The 14,431-nt window shown below is 32.4% G+C and overlaps 2 protein-coding genes and 1 pseudogene across 3 annotated transcripts; all 3 read left to right on the top strand.

Annotated features, from left to right (window-relative positions):
* The first annotated feature begins 785 nt into the window (after positions 1 to 785).
* LOC142617961 (acyl carrier protein 1, chloroplastic-like) lies at positions 786 to 3,666 on the top strand. Of its 2 annotated transcripts, none has more exons than XR_012841116.1 (4): positions 786 to 1,242; positions 1,505 to 1,612; positions 2,125 to 2,247; positions 3,383 to 3,666. XR_012841116.1 is itself a non-coding variant. In XM_075790936.1 (4 exons), exons 2-4 carry the CDS (start codon positions 1,580 to 1,582, stop codon positions 3,385 to 3,387), a joined length of 246 nt encoding a protein of 81 aa, XP_075647051.1. In that variant the 5' UTR covers positions 786 to 1,242; positions 1,505 to 1,579; the 3' UTR covers positions 3,388 to 3,666. The 2 variants fall into 2 exon arrangements, 1 of the variants encoding a protein (XP_075647051.1); XM_075790936.1 differs by having other exon boundaries at positions 3,298 to 3,666.
* Positions 3,667 to 7,964: 4,298 nt separating this feature from the next.
* LOC142614729 (glutathione S-transferase U19-like) lies at positions 7,965 to 10,097 on the top strand. The gene is made up of 2 exons (XM_075787285.1): positions 7,965 to 8,339; positions 9,469 to 10,097. Exons 1-2 carry the CDS (start codon positions 8,025 to 8,027, stop codon positions 9,811 to 9,813), a joined length of 660 nt encoding a protein of 219 aa, XP_075643400.1. The 5' UTR covers positions 7,965 to 8,024; the 3' UTR covers positions 9,814 to 10,097.
* An 830-nt stretch (positions 10,098 to 10,927) lies between these two features.
* On the top strand, positions 10,928 to 13,598 carry LOC142616168 (putative glutathione S-transferase; annotated as a pseudogene).
* Positions 13,599 to 14,431: the final 833 nt, after the last annotated feature.

The following is a 14,431-nucleotide window of genomic DNA, read 5'->3' on the forward strand; positions in this document are numbered from 1 at the left end:
TGGAATATTGCCAGGGGCGACGCCACCTTAACGCCAATCACCAGGTGGTTTTGATAAATTATATGAAAAAAGCAATGACATCGTTTGGAATATTGCCAGGGACAGCCCCACCTTAAGGGATTGAGATCTCGTGCAATAGCACAAATCTCAACCCTTCATTAAATCCAATGACTCAAAAATTGACACCTCACCCGTCCAGGTTGGCAATCCATGTCTCACTTCTGTTTTCATTTCAGCTTCCCAAAATTTTAATTTCACTAAAACTCTCTCTTCTCTCTCTCACTCCTGGTTCTCTCCCTCACTCTCCCTAATGGCTTGTTTGGAACTTTAAAGAGGGAGGAGAGTAGAGTAAAATGATTACCCTCCACCTTGTTTGGATGTTTTTAAAATTAGTAAGGGGGAAGAGAGTAATTAGCCCTTCCCCTTGTTTGGATGTTTTTAAAATTGATATGGAAATGAGAGAAAATGATTAAATAGACAAATTTACCCATATTTGAAAATAAATTGCAACATTGGTCTATGATTAATTGGTTTGTAATTTTGTTAATTTAAAAAGGGTAAATTGGAGAATTCATTTGGTCAATAATTTATCTACTTTACTCTCCCTCCAAATCTCTCCAATTTGGGGGAATTAAAAATGAGGGGTTAGAGGTAGTTGAAACCCTCTCAAACCCCTCCAAATCTCTCCCTCTCCTTCCTTAAAAAACTTCCAAACAAGGGATTTAAATTACTCTCCCTCCCTCTACCCCTCCTTTTTTAAACATCCAAACAGGCCATAAAGCTCCACTCTCTCAACCTCCACGCTCTTTGGCTCTCTGTCATTCCGTCGTCTCTGCTTCTAGCATACCCAACTCAAACCCATCAGCAAAAACAAAGAAAAAACTTTAACTCACCATCTGGGCTCCCGACACCCAAACACTCACGTCCTTTTTAGACCCAGATCAGAGAGAGATTAAGGGTTGGGATTTGGAGAGAATAGGGTGTAGAGAGAGAGAGAGACATTGATGCTTTTCGGACCCAAATTAGAGAAGGCTGGGGTTTGGGTTTGGAGAAAATCGGGAAAGAGAGAAGTTGATGATCTTTCAGGTTTGATCTATGGAGGGAAATGAGATTGAGAGACAAAGAAAGAGATTTTGGTCGAAGGAGAGAAGAAGCCACCATCGGAGGTGGTGGTTGCGGTGAGCCAGCCTTGCCGATTTGGTTCATAGACTTGGGATTGTTTCAGAGGGAGACCACCACCCAGTAGGTTTTCTTTTATCTCTATTTTTTTATGTTTGGTTGCTAGGAAAGGAAGGAAAGAAAATAATGGTGTCACAATTTTTGTTGATTGATTTTATTGGTGCTGAATTTAATTCTATTTTCTCTTATTGTAAGGTGCCAGAATAATGACTGGATTTTACTTTTTAATTTGTTGAAAAAATATGTGGATAAGCAGTTTTTTTAATATAAAAATTCTTTCCATTTTTGGGTCTTAATTCATTTATGTGGTTGATTGGCTAACCAGGCACCAAGCAGCAGGATCTCTATTTTGAAATCAGTTTCCTTTCCTATTAGTGGGAAAAGCTTTACAACTCTAAGGATGCAGCCAGTACGTTTCCGTATTTCTTGTGCGGTAATTTATTCACTATTCCAGAACATATCAAATTTATCAATATTTTGACCTCTCAACAATCATATTATATTGTTCTTTGCATTCTAGATATATCCACTAGCATTGTATTAGCTGATTCATCATTTGTTTGTCAAACAAAAGCCTATCATAACCTTGACGAGGTTAACCTTATGATTCCAGTGGCAGTCAGTCAGAAAGTTTTCCTAAATGTCTAAAATGTGTCATGAACAATGTGCTACATGTGATTGTCAAGGTTGTTCAGCTTCTCAGTCTGTCTTTTATGCTCTCATTCTACTTCTTGGAAAAGAAATTAAGTTCATGGATTACTAGTCCAGATAAGAAAGTGGGTGTTTCTCTCCCAACCTATTGTATAAGCTGCTTTGTCTTTGGGCATTTGAACATTTTTTTTCTTTGGGCATACTATGTGGTTTTAAATGATGAAACTAGTACATATATATAGATTTCAAGCATAGTCTTTGTATGTTGATTTTAATGCTAATGCTCCTGTGTAGGCCAAACCAGAGACAGTGACGATGGTGTGTGAAATTGTGAAGAAGCAGCTAGCTCTACCTGATGATTCCGCAGTCACTGGAGAGTCAAAATTTGCTGCCCTTGGAGCTGATTCTCTCGACATGGTACCCTAATATCTACCCAAGAAACATCTGTTATATTTCATGTACATATTATTTTGTTCTGGTGCAACTCTTAATTAAAGGCCCATTGTTTATTTTGTTACTGTACAGTCATCAAGCAATTTTGATATTGCTGTTGAACTTGTTTGGAAAGGTAATGCTTGAATATATCTGAAATTAGAGGGAAATAAACTCTCTGAATGTAGATGTGTTTGCTTAACCTTTTAACTCGTACCTTCTCCAAGAATAACAAATAATATGCTTGAGCTTATTTCACTATTTTGTTTACCTTGCTGAGGCATTTTACATTTAACTTCACATGCTGCCTTAAAGAAAGCAATATACATGGAGTTATCATTGATAATGATTGATTCTTTATCAAACTGTATTTGTTGTCTTCCTCGATTTCTTGATAAAATGCACTCGATCTCTATAGCCAATATTGTGCTACTACTTATTTTATTACTTGACCTCACTGAAGAATATGTAACAATAAAAAAAATCCTTATACTTTATTCCCCTTCCAATTAGCATACATCTCATCAAAATGGTGGTATAAAAATGAAGTGACATCCAATATAAGAGGAAACTAGAAGAAAAGAATGGGTTGGGTGGAGGTTAATGATTTAACGAATCATGTGATTTTAATAGATGTGAATGGTCTTATTCATTGTAAGTTGTAACTCATGAAATGTATTATTCTGGTAGTCCATTTTATACATACAATGTATGGCTCTTGACAGATGAAAAAGGATTTTTTTTGCTGTCATGAATTGTTACTAATCATACTTTATAAGTTCAGCTCAAATTTTAGGTAATGAATTGTTTTGGAGTTGTTTGTGTGGTGCTAACTTGCACTGAGTTGTAGAACTTGTGGTTTTTTGTTTTTGTTTTTGTTTTTGTTTTGTTTTTTTTTTTTTTTTTTTTTTTTTTTTTTGTATGGTAATGAATTGTTAGTAAATTCAAATGATTAATTGTAATGAATGTAACAATATAAAAAATAAAAATTCTATGGTTACTGTACTAATTGAAATTTGTTTTTCAACAATGTAGGATGATATAGAAGCCAAGCGTACTCAACCTACTGGAAATTTTGATTTATGTTTATCATTGAAATCATGCTTTGTTCTTTTGTTAGGTTGAATGGCATGATTAAAGGAATGCTATTCTTGATGTCAAAAAATAGGAATGCTATTCTTCGTTTGATCACCAAGAGAGAGAAATGACATCTGTTGGAGGGATTAGTGCTAAGTTTAGATTGTTTTATGTTAGTGAAGAATACATGTTCTCACACTTGTATAAGTTTTACCATTAAGAAGTATTGTGCAAACATTTTTTTTTTTTTTGGATACCTAAACTTCAGCCACTTGTATAATTCAAAAATTGTTTTGAATGGAAGTATTTTGCTTGGGTATAATCTTATTTATTACACTTAGGCTTCAACTTGCATCCTTACAGAATTTGTGAATGCAAATTTTAGGTTCTTTTTTAGTGAAATAAATCATTGCCCATGAATGTTTTTTATTAGGGTTCTTGTTCTAATAGTCTTGTAATCAAAGTATACATTGCAATAAAGTTTTGTTCATTATTGGATCAAACTCTTGCATCAATTCATAACCGTATAGGCAACATCAAAATTGTTCAAATTTGAAGCATTACAAGAAATCAAAATTGTTCAATTTGAAGCATTACAAAATTAGAAATAAAAAGGCACACAATCAATTACATTATATTACACACTCAAACCAATATCAAGAAAAAAAATAACAAAATCTTGTTACATTTTTTTTGGTTTGTACTATAAATCCTTGTAAAAGTTTTTGTAAATGAACAATGAAACTACCTAAGTGTCAAAATAGAAAATACATTTAATGTTTCACTTGTACTGCAAATAATTAGCCTATTGACAACAAGATATGGCTTCAATGCATCATGGAGTGCTTGTAACGGGTTCTTGTAACAAGTTCAAGATGACCGGTCTCCTGAATAAGAGAATAGAGAGGGAAATTGGGATAATAATTCTCTGCTGCTTTATTAATTGCATTCTACGTTAAATACAAGTCTTAGGAATTCAAATAACAAACAGATAACAACAGATACTCCTATGAATATTCAAAATACTAACAAATAATTTAAAGGGACTCCATTTCTTAGAAACTCAAATACAAGTACCAAATCAGGTATAACTTTATCTAAATGACATAATTCAAATATGAATGCAACAGCAACTCCATAGTAATCCAAATATGAATGCAACAGCAACTCCATAGTAATCCAAATATGAATTTCAAATGCATTAGCTATCCACAATGCCAAGTCTTCCACGTAATCTTCTCCCTTCAGCAATGCACTTCTATCTTTAGACATCACTACCAATACTTCATATTCTTAGCAATTTTTATGTCAAGCTTTTCTTTATGTAGCACGGTCATGTAATGTGTTAGCTGCTATGCTCTTTTCTGAATGTGTCTTAGATCATGGAATACTTCAAAACATTTTATCCTGTTAACAAGAAAATCAAGAGACATATAGCTATTAATCCATCTAAGCTTTGGCCACAATAAATGGGGAAAAATGCATAAAACAAACTCTTGTTCATAATCTCAATTGTGCCTAAATTTAAATGCAATTTCTGGTTTATTGTATGATCAGTACCATATTTGTATAACTTAGAAATGCCCAATTAGAATTAGAGTTCATAAATCAGTAACATACCTGTGTAGCATTGAAATGCCCAAGAATTAAAGTTCATCTAGAAATATTTGAAGATTTATTAAAAGAAAAAACACATTACCAAATTTTCAAACATTCTTTTGAACCAAAAACCCAGAATATTTGAGGGAGGCCTTAACATATAAAAATCTAAATTGTCTACTTAAAATTTGGGCTAAACTTGTTAAGTATGATTGGTAACAATTCAAGCAAGCAAAAAATTTCCCTCAAGTTAGCCTATCAAGAGCCATAGTTTATACCTTTAAAATGAACTACAACACGCAAATACCCATCTGCAATTTAGGAAAATAACAGGTAACTAAGAAAAATTAGGACAAAAAGAGAAATTTCATAATGATTTTTTTAGCATAGACCAAACAACACAATTACTTTAGTAGTGTCAAAGACAACAACACACAACAACTACAAGCAGGCCACTTTCCCTTCAATCATAGCACACATTCGGCTGTACCCAACATCCTCAATTGTTTTATGCAAAAGGAAATCTAGTCACTAATAAAAACTGAAACAAAATGGGGGTTTCGGTCATTTCTAAAATGCAAATAAAAAGACCAGACAATAAAGAGAAAAAGAGGGTACCAGCGGCCACCAATGGTGTAAACACCGTCTATATACACCGCTGCCAGCAATAGTATGGCTGAAAGCTCGGCCAAGTGTGAGCTTTAAAGATTTTTTTTTTTTTTGAGAAAATTAAAAGAACGAAAAATCAAAAGAGAGAGAGAGAGAGAGAGAGAGAGAGAGAGAGAGAGAGAGAGGAACTTTACCGGAAAGACCACCAGTGGTGGAGCAGAACACGGTGGCTGCTACCTGTAGCTATGGAGATTGAGCATCAACTTCTCTCTTTCCCAATTTTCTCCAAACCCAAACCCTAACCTTCTCTGATTTTGGTCCGAAAAGCATCAATGTCTCTATCTCTACATCCGATTCTCTCCAAACCCCAACCCTTAATCTCTCTTTGATCTGGGTCTAAAAAGGATGCGAGTGTTTGGGTGTTGGGAGCTCAGATGGTGAGTTAAAGTTTTTTCTTTGTTTTTACTGATGGGTTTGAGTTGGGTATGCTAGAAGTGGAGAAGACGGAATGACGAAGAGGTAGAGAGCGTGGAGGTTGAGAGAGTGGAGCTTTAGGGAGAGTGAGGGAGAGAACCCGGAGTGAGAGAGAGAAGAGAGAGTTTTAGTGAAATTAAAATTTTTGGAAGCTGAAATGAAAACAGAAGTGAGACATGGATTGCCAACCTGGACGGGTGAGGTGTCAATTTTTGAGTCATTAGATTTAATGAAGGGTTAAGATTTGTGCTATTGCACACCATGCAATACCCTAGGTATTGCCAAGGGCGGCGCCACCTTAACGCCAGTTGCCAGGTGGTTTTGATAAATTATATGACAAAAGCAATGACATCATCTAGAATATTGCCAGGGACAGCCCCACCTTAAGGTTAGGGTGGTCCAAGACCACCTGACCCGAAAAAACAAATTATATATAACAGGTAATTGTAAATTTTATGTATTTGTATGTTTTTTATCATTGTTGTTATCAATATATAAATTTATCTTTTTATTACATTGTATAATTTATACTTTTTAAAGAACACTTTGAAAAAAATTTCTGAAGCCGTCACTAAATATTGTGGATGATCCAAGTATTAGAAATGTTATCAAAAAAAAAAAATATATATATATATATATAATAATTACTCCTTCAATATAAAATAAAAAAATAAATAACCATTGCATTACTATATTGAAAATTTTATATCTACTTTAATTTAATATAAGAATCTAAATCTTTTTTATTTTACATAACAATTTTTTCATTCACATAACCATTATTTTCAAAACATTCACCCAACCACCTTCACACACATCAACCAAAATAATAATTAAAAAATGAATAAAATATGCATTTTTATGACTACGTAAATTTAAACAAAATATATATAATTTTAGACAAATTAATATAAATAATTTTTTGAATTAGTTAATAAAAGATTTGCATGTATACTATTTTACATAGACTGATACAAGTAACCATCATTTCATAAGTTCAAAAATTAAAATTCTTAGTATTAAAAAAAAGTGAAAAAATTAATTTTGGTACTAAATATTATAATAATTAAAACATTTTCCTTATGCCCAGAGATATTCTAGTCTATTATAATAAGTATATTTATATTAAGTAAATTTTATGGCATTTTTATCCTCAGTGGTGACAAAAAGAATAAAGCACTAGCAGTAAGCAGTGACGGAACTTACTTGGACTTGGAGTCAATGGCCCCCATTTCAATTTTTTAGAAAAAAAGAAGAAAGCACTAGCAGTAAGCAGTGACGGAACTTGCTTGGACTTGGGGTCAATGGCCCCCATTTCAATTTTTTTAGTGTATATATATATATATATATATATATATATATATGCGCCACGCGCGCCTATTAATTTTAGCAATTTATTTCAATAAATTTGTACATTTTCCCCTCAACAATATCATCAATCTTTTTAAGGGCTACAAAATATTTTATTGATCTAAAATCTGAAATAAATTTAACAATAACAAACTTAAACCCAAACAACACCCTAAAACAGACCCACACAAGACACAAACAAAAAATAAAATAATTTTCTAAGCCAATTCTAACTAGTCTAAGTAAACACTCACACATATCTGACAACACACAAGACACCCAAAAACAATTTTAATTAAAAAATGACACGTCGAGAATATTTTCACAACAAATCATATACAATAAATTGTTATTAATTCTAATTTGAATTCACAATTTAAATAACTTTTTTACACACTCATAATAACCAATAAATACTTACCCTTGCCATTTTTGTAAAAATATTCTAAATAAATTTAAAGTTTCAAATTGTTTGTACTTTTGCCCCTGCCTCCAAAGTCCTCACTCCGTCCTGGCAGTAAGTCATATTAGTGAAAGCCGCCTGACGAACCCCTTACTATAAATTGACGCTCTCTTCCAAGTCTATTTGCATTCTCTCTCACACTTATCTTTGCATTTCTCTTATTTGCTTCAAAACCTAGAGTTCTGTGACAATGGCGGGCAAGGTGGTTCTGTTGGATTTCTGGCCTAGCCTGTTTGGGATGAGGGTCAGGATTGCTCTGGCTGAGAAGGGTATCAAGTATGAGTCCAAGGAAGAGGACTTGAGCAACAAGAGCCCTCTGCTTTTAGAGATGAACCCCGTTATCAAGCAGATCCCAGTTCTCATCCACAATGGGAAGCCTGTGTGTGAGTCCCTCATCACTGTTCAGTACATAGACGAGGTCTGGAATGATAAGTGTCCATTGTTGCCCTCTGATCCTTACCAGAGAGCTCAAGCCAGGTTCTGGGCTGACTTTGTTGATAAGAAGGTACCTTTTGTACAATTTCTTTTTCTTGTGTTTTTCTTTTTCTCGGTTTTCATTGGTGTCTGAGTCTCAAACATTTGACCTTTTTTTTTGTTTTATTTTAGTTTTTTAAAGTTCACTTAATACTTAATACTGCGTGAAATATTTTATGTTTATGTTTCTGAGGTTGGATTCGCTGGATTTCTTTTAAAAAATGTTATGTTGTAATGTTTATAGATTCTATTATAATTTACTAATTCGTAGGTCTTGTCAAGGCAGTGATTCAATTAGACATGCAAGATGACTGTATAAAATATTTGACCAAAGAACTTGCTAATTCTATGAAATTATATAAAATTCTGTGATTAAAAAAACAATTGTGAATTTGGACTTAATCTTAAAACTCCTAGAGTTTTATCATTTGATAAGTAGTCTAAGATACTGGGTCTTGTTCTTTATTTATTAAGTTGTTCACCAAGGATTTCATATATTTGAGGAAGATTAAATAACAACCTAAAATATAAAATTCAGAAAATTACTTGAAAATTTAAAAAAAAAATTTAAATTAAATTAACTGTGGATAAAAGGCAACCCCATACTCTGTCCTGCATCATCTTGAGAATTCACGAAAAAAAAAAAAAAAAAACTCAAATATGATTTCCTACTGAAATTAAGGTACTTGTTTGAGATATGGAGCTTTTATATTGGCCTTCATTCAAATTGAAATCTATCATTCCTCGGTTAAAGTTTTTTAAGAATTTCTTTTATTACTAGAGTAGTTCTCCTTGTGGATTAAAGAGTCTCTTACATCTGCTCCCGCAATTCACACTCAATTTCAAGTTTTTGTTTCCAATCCTAGGAGATCCTAGAGATCAAAGCAGAGTGTCAGCAGTGAATTAACTTAAACGCCCAAGTGATTACTAAGATGTCTTTAAGAAAAAGGGAAAAAAAATTGAAATAAATAAGAGCAGGGAGAAAAAGAAGGAAAGAAAATTTGATGGTTTATATTTGCTTTTCATTGACCATGTTCAATTTATGTAGTTGGGTACCAAATTCAAATATTATTTCTTTCCACTCTTAGCATTAGTCATGTTCAAGACCCATTCATTACTGTCATTGTTCATCCTAGTAACACAATGTGTGGAAAATTCAGGTTTATGTAGCTTCAAGGAAGATATGGCGCCCAAAAAAAGAAGAGCAAGAGGCAGGCAAGAAGGAATTCCTTGAAACCTTAAAGACAATGGAGGGGGAGCTTGGTGGCAAGCCTTACTTTGGGGGTGAAACATTTGGGTATGTGGACCTTTCTCTTATCCCCTTCTACAGCTGGTTCCATGCCTACAAGGTCTTAGACAATCTCAATATAGAGGCGGAGTGCCCCAAGATTATCGCGTGGGCTAAGAGGTGCATGCAGAAGGACGCTGTGGCCAAGACTTTTCATGACCCGAAGAAGGTTCTTGAGTTTGTTGCTCAGACAAGGAAAAAGTATGTTTCGGCGTAGAGGAACCATTAGGCCTCAATCTGGAAGTGCTAGCATATGATGGTTTTGGATGGTTATGTAATAGCGTTGTGTTTTTTGTAATGTTTAAGTTTGGTTAGTGTCCGTTTAGCTTGCAAGACACTTTGACGTGTCTGCAGAGCTATTCTAGAGGACATGTATTGTACTGTTTAACTTGTAAGATACTATGATGTGTCTTCTGAGTGCTGAGCCTTAGATCTAAAGGGCTTGTACCGAATCATAAATAAGAAAGACACTTTGTTGTGTGAGCTAAATTTTAGATCAAACTTATTAAAACTCTACCATTTTGCCAACAAGTGTATACAAAAGTATCGGTACCAACAATCCGAGGAAACAAAACTTTCAACTCTCTACAATATTTTTTACTCTCTTAACATAGAATGTTGTGATTGGGACAATTGCAAAAGTAAAATAAAATAAAATTCACGTGAAAAAAATATTGTGAAAAAAAATAAAATAAAATTGTCTATGGTATATTATATGGTCATAAAAAATAAAAGATAGAAAGCATTACCGTATGTAGTGAATAATCACAAAAAATAAATAAATTAATTAATTAATACACTCATGTCACCCAAGTAATCATTAATAAGTGAATAATCACATATGAGAATCAATCCGTCAAATTCACGTGAAATATTTTGTTTTTTTCTTTCTATAGGCAAAAACTGAAAAACATATCTTCATTCCAATATCTTTTAGTGGAACAACTTTTCATGTAAAGTCAATTGAATAATTAAGGCACAAATTCATTCAATTTATCATAATAAAATAGAGTTTATAATACTGTTTTGAAGATTGGAGATTGGTAAGATCTATAGAAGAAACTACTTTAGATTACTACACAAAACATTTTCACAATCTTATAGTTGTGAATTAAATTATTTAAGATTAGTGCTCTTATATTTTTTTTCCCCCCTTGCTGTTAATGCTTTACATATTTCTAATCCACGTAATGGCCAATCACAAAATAATATTTGTTCACTTATGGCCACCTTGCATTTCATGGAGATCTATTAAGTAAACAATATGCTTTTATTTTTAAGAAGTAAACAATATGCTATTTCTTCCATTCGCATGGGGATTGTTGCAATGCATGAAGTAAGTTGTGAATGTGTTTAGTTGAGATTGACAATTCAACATATTTAAGAACGATGTCAATTTTCATTAATCAAAGATAACTCGGCAGAGGGATGCTACGTCCACAATATTTTGACAACAAATCACAGGTGGTTAGTTGTTATTGATTCAAATTTGAACCTAACACTAAGATTACTTTTTTGCCCAAACAATAATAACCAGTAACAACCTGCCACTTAGGATTTGTTGTAAAAATATTGTGAAAGTGTTGTGGACATATCATTTCTCTAACTCTGCAATATTATACGAAGACAATGTAGTTTGTATCACTTATATTAGACATTCCTTTTTAATAAAAAGTTCCTATAAATGTTTCATAAATCAATACCCTAATTAAGACATTCGTTAACTTTTTTTAACTATTTCATGGTTTACTTTTGATAGAGGCATAGTTTTGAGGATTCTTACTAGTGTTGAGCTGGGTGTGATTGTAAGAAATGCAATGAGGTTTGTGTTGTCATGGTGGTTGATATGTTTATAGATTGAGATTGTTGATTTTTTTAGGCTATTAAATTTATGTGACATAAATAAATTAAAATAATAATATAGTATGATATGATTGGACCTATTGTATGACAGGTTTATGTGAATTTTAACTGCTACCTTAACAACCAACTTGGATAGAAAAGCTTGTAATATAGGGAAAAATAAATTTTTAATATTAGATGAAATAAAAAAGATATTAAACTTAAAGGACAAAGTTTAGTTACAAAATTGGTTGTAACCTAAGGTTACAACCTTACTCAATATCATTCACATTACTACATATTTTAAAAATCTAACCGTTAAATTGCATATTCTTTATGTTCTTAATACACATATCAAATTTGTGTCAATTGGATATTATTTACTATATAATCTATAAGCTTACATTTTATGCATAATTTTAAACTACAAAAACTTACGATTTAAAAAATTTATTGATGATATAGTTATTGATCTTTAATTTAATAAAAAGTTTGCAAACATGGAAGATATAAGAAGAAAATGTAATCTAACGGTGGATTTGTCAAAATTCACCTCTAATAAAAAGATATTAAATAAGGTTATCATTTTAGGCTACAACCAATTGTGTAGCTAAACTTTGTCCAAACTAAAATTATGCGATGTATAATTTAGTCAAAAGAAAATATTTTACCGAAAAAGACAATCAAAACTCTTTAGAAATGTAAAAGCGATTCAAATATATTATCATAGGGAAGAGGACTTGATGAATGACAACAAGAGCCCTCTGCTTTTAGAGATGAATCCCATTCACAAGAAGATCCCAATTCTTCACAGGGAAACCAATGTGTGAGTCTCTTGTCATTGTTCAGTACATAGATGAGGTTTGGAATGACAAGTCTCCATTGTTGCCCTCTGATCCTTACCAGAGAGGTCAAGCCATGTTCTGGGCTGATTTTGTTGATACAAAGGTACATTTTGTGCATTTTCTTTTCATTATATGTTATATCCTAAAATTTATTTTTGTTTACTTCTCAGAATGATACCAGTAAGAAAGTGAGTTGATTAAAGTAGAAGAAGAAAAAACATTGACAAAGTAGAACCAAAAATAAATTTATTAAAAGCAATAAATAAAATGGTAAAAAGCATGATTTCAAATAGAATAGAATAAAGAAGTAGAATATATGTGTAACTTTGGAAGGTTTTGTTATGCGGTGTCTCATATATTTGTGGTCACTTTTTTATTTCTTTTGCTGGTGCTACATATTTAAAATATTATAAGTTGGGATTAATAGAGGTTTGTTCGATTCAATTAGAGAAAAAAAAAATTGTGGGAGAGCATAGGACAAATGTGGGTAGCACTTGTTTGGCCCAGCAAAAGGTATCAGCCAACCTTGATTGACCAAGGCGAGTCCAATATTCATGTTATATTTTGAAGTGTAACATTGAGTAAGTGTTTAGTAGGTTGACAAGTTTTTAATGGTTCTTAAATGGCTCATCATTGATCATTTGTTTACTTCACACAACAATCTGCCACATTAATAGGTGTTAAATTTTTTTTTGTATCCATAGACCCTCTCATTGGAGTCTAGTAGGTTTCTTTCTAAATAGAGTCCAATAGTCATGTTACAATTAAGGAGAGGCAAGTACTCCCTCTCAATGTCACACGCAATCAAGAACATCTTATATGGGTCTTCCTCCTTGCAAAGATTTAAAGAAATATTCGTCTACCCTAGTATACGTAATTTGAAATTTATTATTAAATTTACTGTTATTGTTCATCCTATTAAATAATCTATGGAAAGTGTTAATAGAATGTGAGTGGAATATGTACGTAGGTTTATCAAGTATCAAGGAAGGTATGGACCACAAAAGGAGAGGAGCTAGAGGCAGCAAAAAAGGAATTCCTTGAAACCTATAAGATATTGGAGGAGGAACTTGGTGACAAACCTTACTTTGGGGGTGAAAGATTAGGGTATGTGGACCTTGCTCTTATCCCCTTCTACTCCTGGTTCTATTCTATTAAGACCATAGGGGGTTTCAAAATTGAGGCACAGTGCTCCAAGATTGTTGCATGGGCTAAGAGGTGTATGCAGAAAGTGACTATTGCCAAGACCCTTCCTAACCAAAAGAAGGTTTACGTGCTTCTTGGGCAGTTTAGGAAAAGGCTTGGTTTAGAGTAGACTAATGGTTAGTCCCAAATCTGGAAATGCTATCATATTAGTGTGGTTTTGGATGGCTAATTTTGTTGAATTTGTGTTGTAATGTTAAAGTTTGGGTTTGTTTCTCTTTCCAACAAAAAAGTTTGAATTTGTTTCATCTTTTAAGTTGTAAGACCTTTTAGTGTGTCAGCTGAGTTTTATAATCTATTGGGTTGTGTCTGCTAAATTTTAGATTAAAATAGTTTTCTACACTTGTGCTGTTTTGAGTATACAATTTTATTTTTATTAAAAGTAAGAAATATATTATTAATATACGAGTAACAAAAAATATATATTATTGATATATTAATATATTATTTGTGATATTATTTATTTAAAATAATTTTTTTATATTGAATAATTTTGAATTAAATATATTAATAAAGCTCAAATCAATGCTTAAATTTAATTAATAAAAAAATTTCTACCTTATACTTTACTCAAGTCATTTAAACTAAAAATTAAAAAAAAATGCTAAAACCACAAACTTTTCTACAAATGTTAATATAGTAATTGGTTATTGGTAAATAAAAAGATATTATTAGCAGTAGGTTCAGATAAGAACTAATAAAAATTTATCACATCAATAGTTTATAAAAATGTTGTAAAATAGATTACGATTGTAGTATTGCTCAAAATTAAAATACAAATCATGCTTTTTGTGTGTGGTGGGGGTTCATATCTGTAAATTGGCATATTCGAGACAAAACACACTTTATGTGTAACACCCCAGCCCACTAAAAAAAAAAAAAGGGAGTCAGATTTTTCAAGGCCCACACATGCCCCACGTAACCCATCCTAGCAATTCTCTCTTT

Source organism: Castanea sativa, chromosome 11, assembly GCF_040712315.1.
Source record: "Castanea sativa cultivar Marrone di Chiusa Pesio chromosome 11, ASM4071231v1".
In the NCBI taxonomy this organism is placed as follows: Eukaryota; Viridiplantae; Streptophyta; class Magnoliopsida; order Fagales; family Fagaceae; genus Castanea; species Castanea sativa.

Excerpts from the sequence above, each read along its gene's own strand:
- LOC142617961 (XM_075790936.1), top strand. The coding sequence starts at position 1,580 with ATGCAGCCAGTACGTTTCCGTATTTCTTGTGCG. Across the intron at positions 1,613-2,124 it reads GTTTCCGTATTTCTTGTGCG|GCCAAACCAGAGACAGTGAC; the intron begins GTAATTTATTCA and ends GCTCCTGTGTAG. Across the intron at positions 2,248-3,297 it reads GAGCTGATTCTCTCGACATG|GATGATATAGAAGCCAAGCG; the intron begins GTACCCTAATAT and ends TCAACAATGTAG.
- LOC142614729 (XM_075787285.1), top strand. The coding sequence starts at position 8,025 with ATGGCGGGCAAGGTGGTTCTGTTGGATTTCTGGCCTAGCCTGTTTGGG. Across the intron at positions 8,340-9,468 it reads CTGACTTTGTTGATAAGAAG|GTTTATGTAGCTTCAAGGAA; the intron begins GTACCTTTTGTA and ends TGGAAAATTCAG.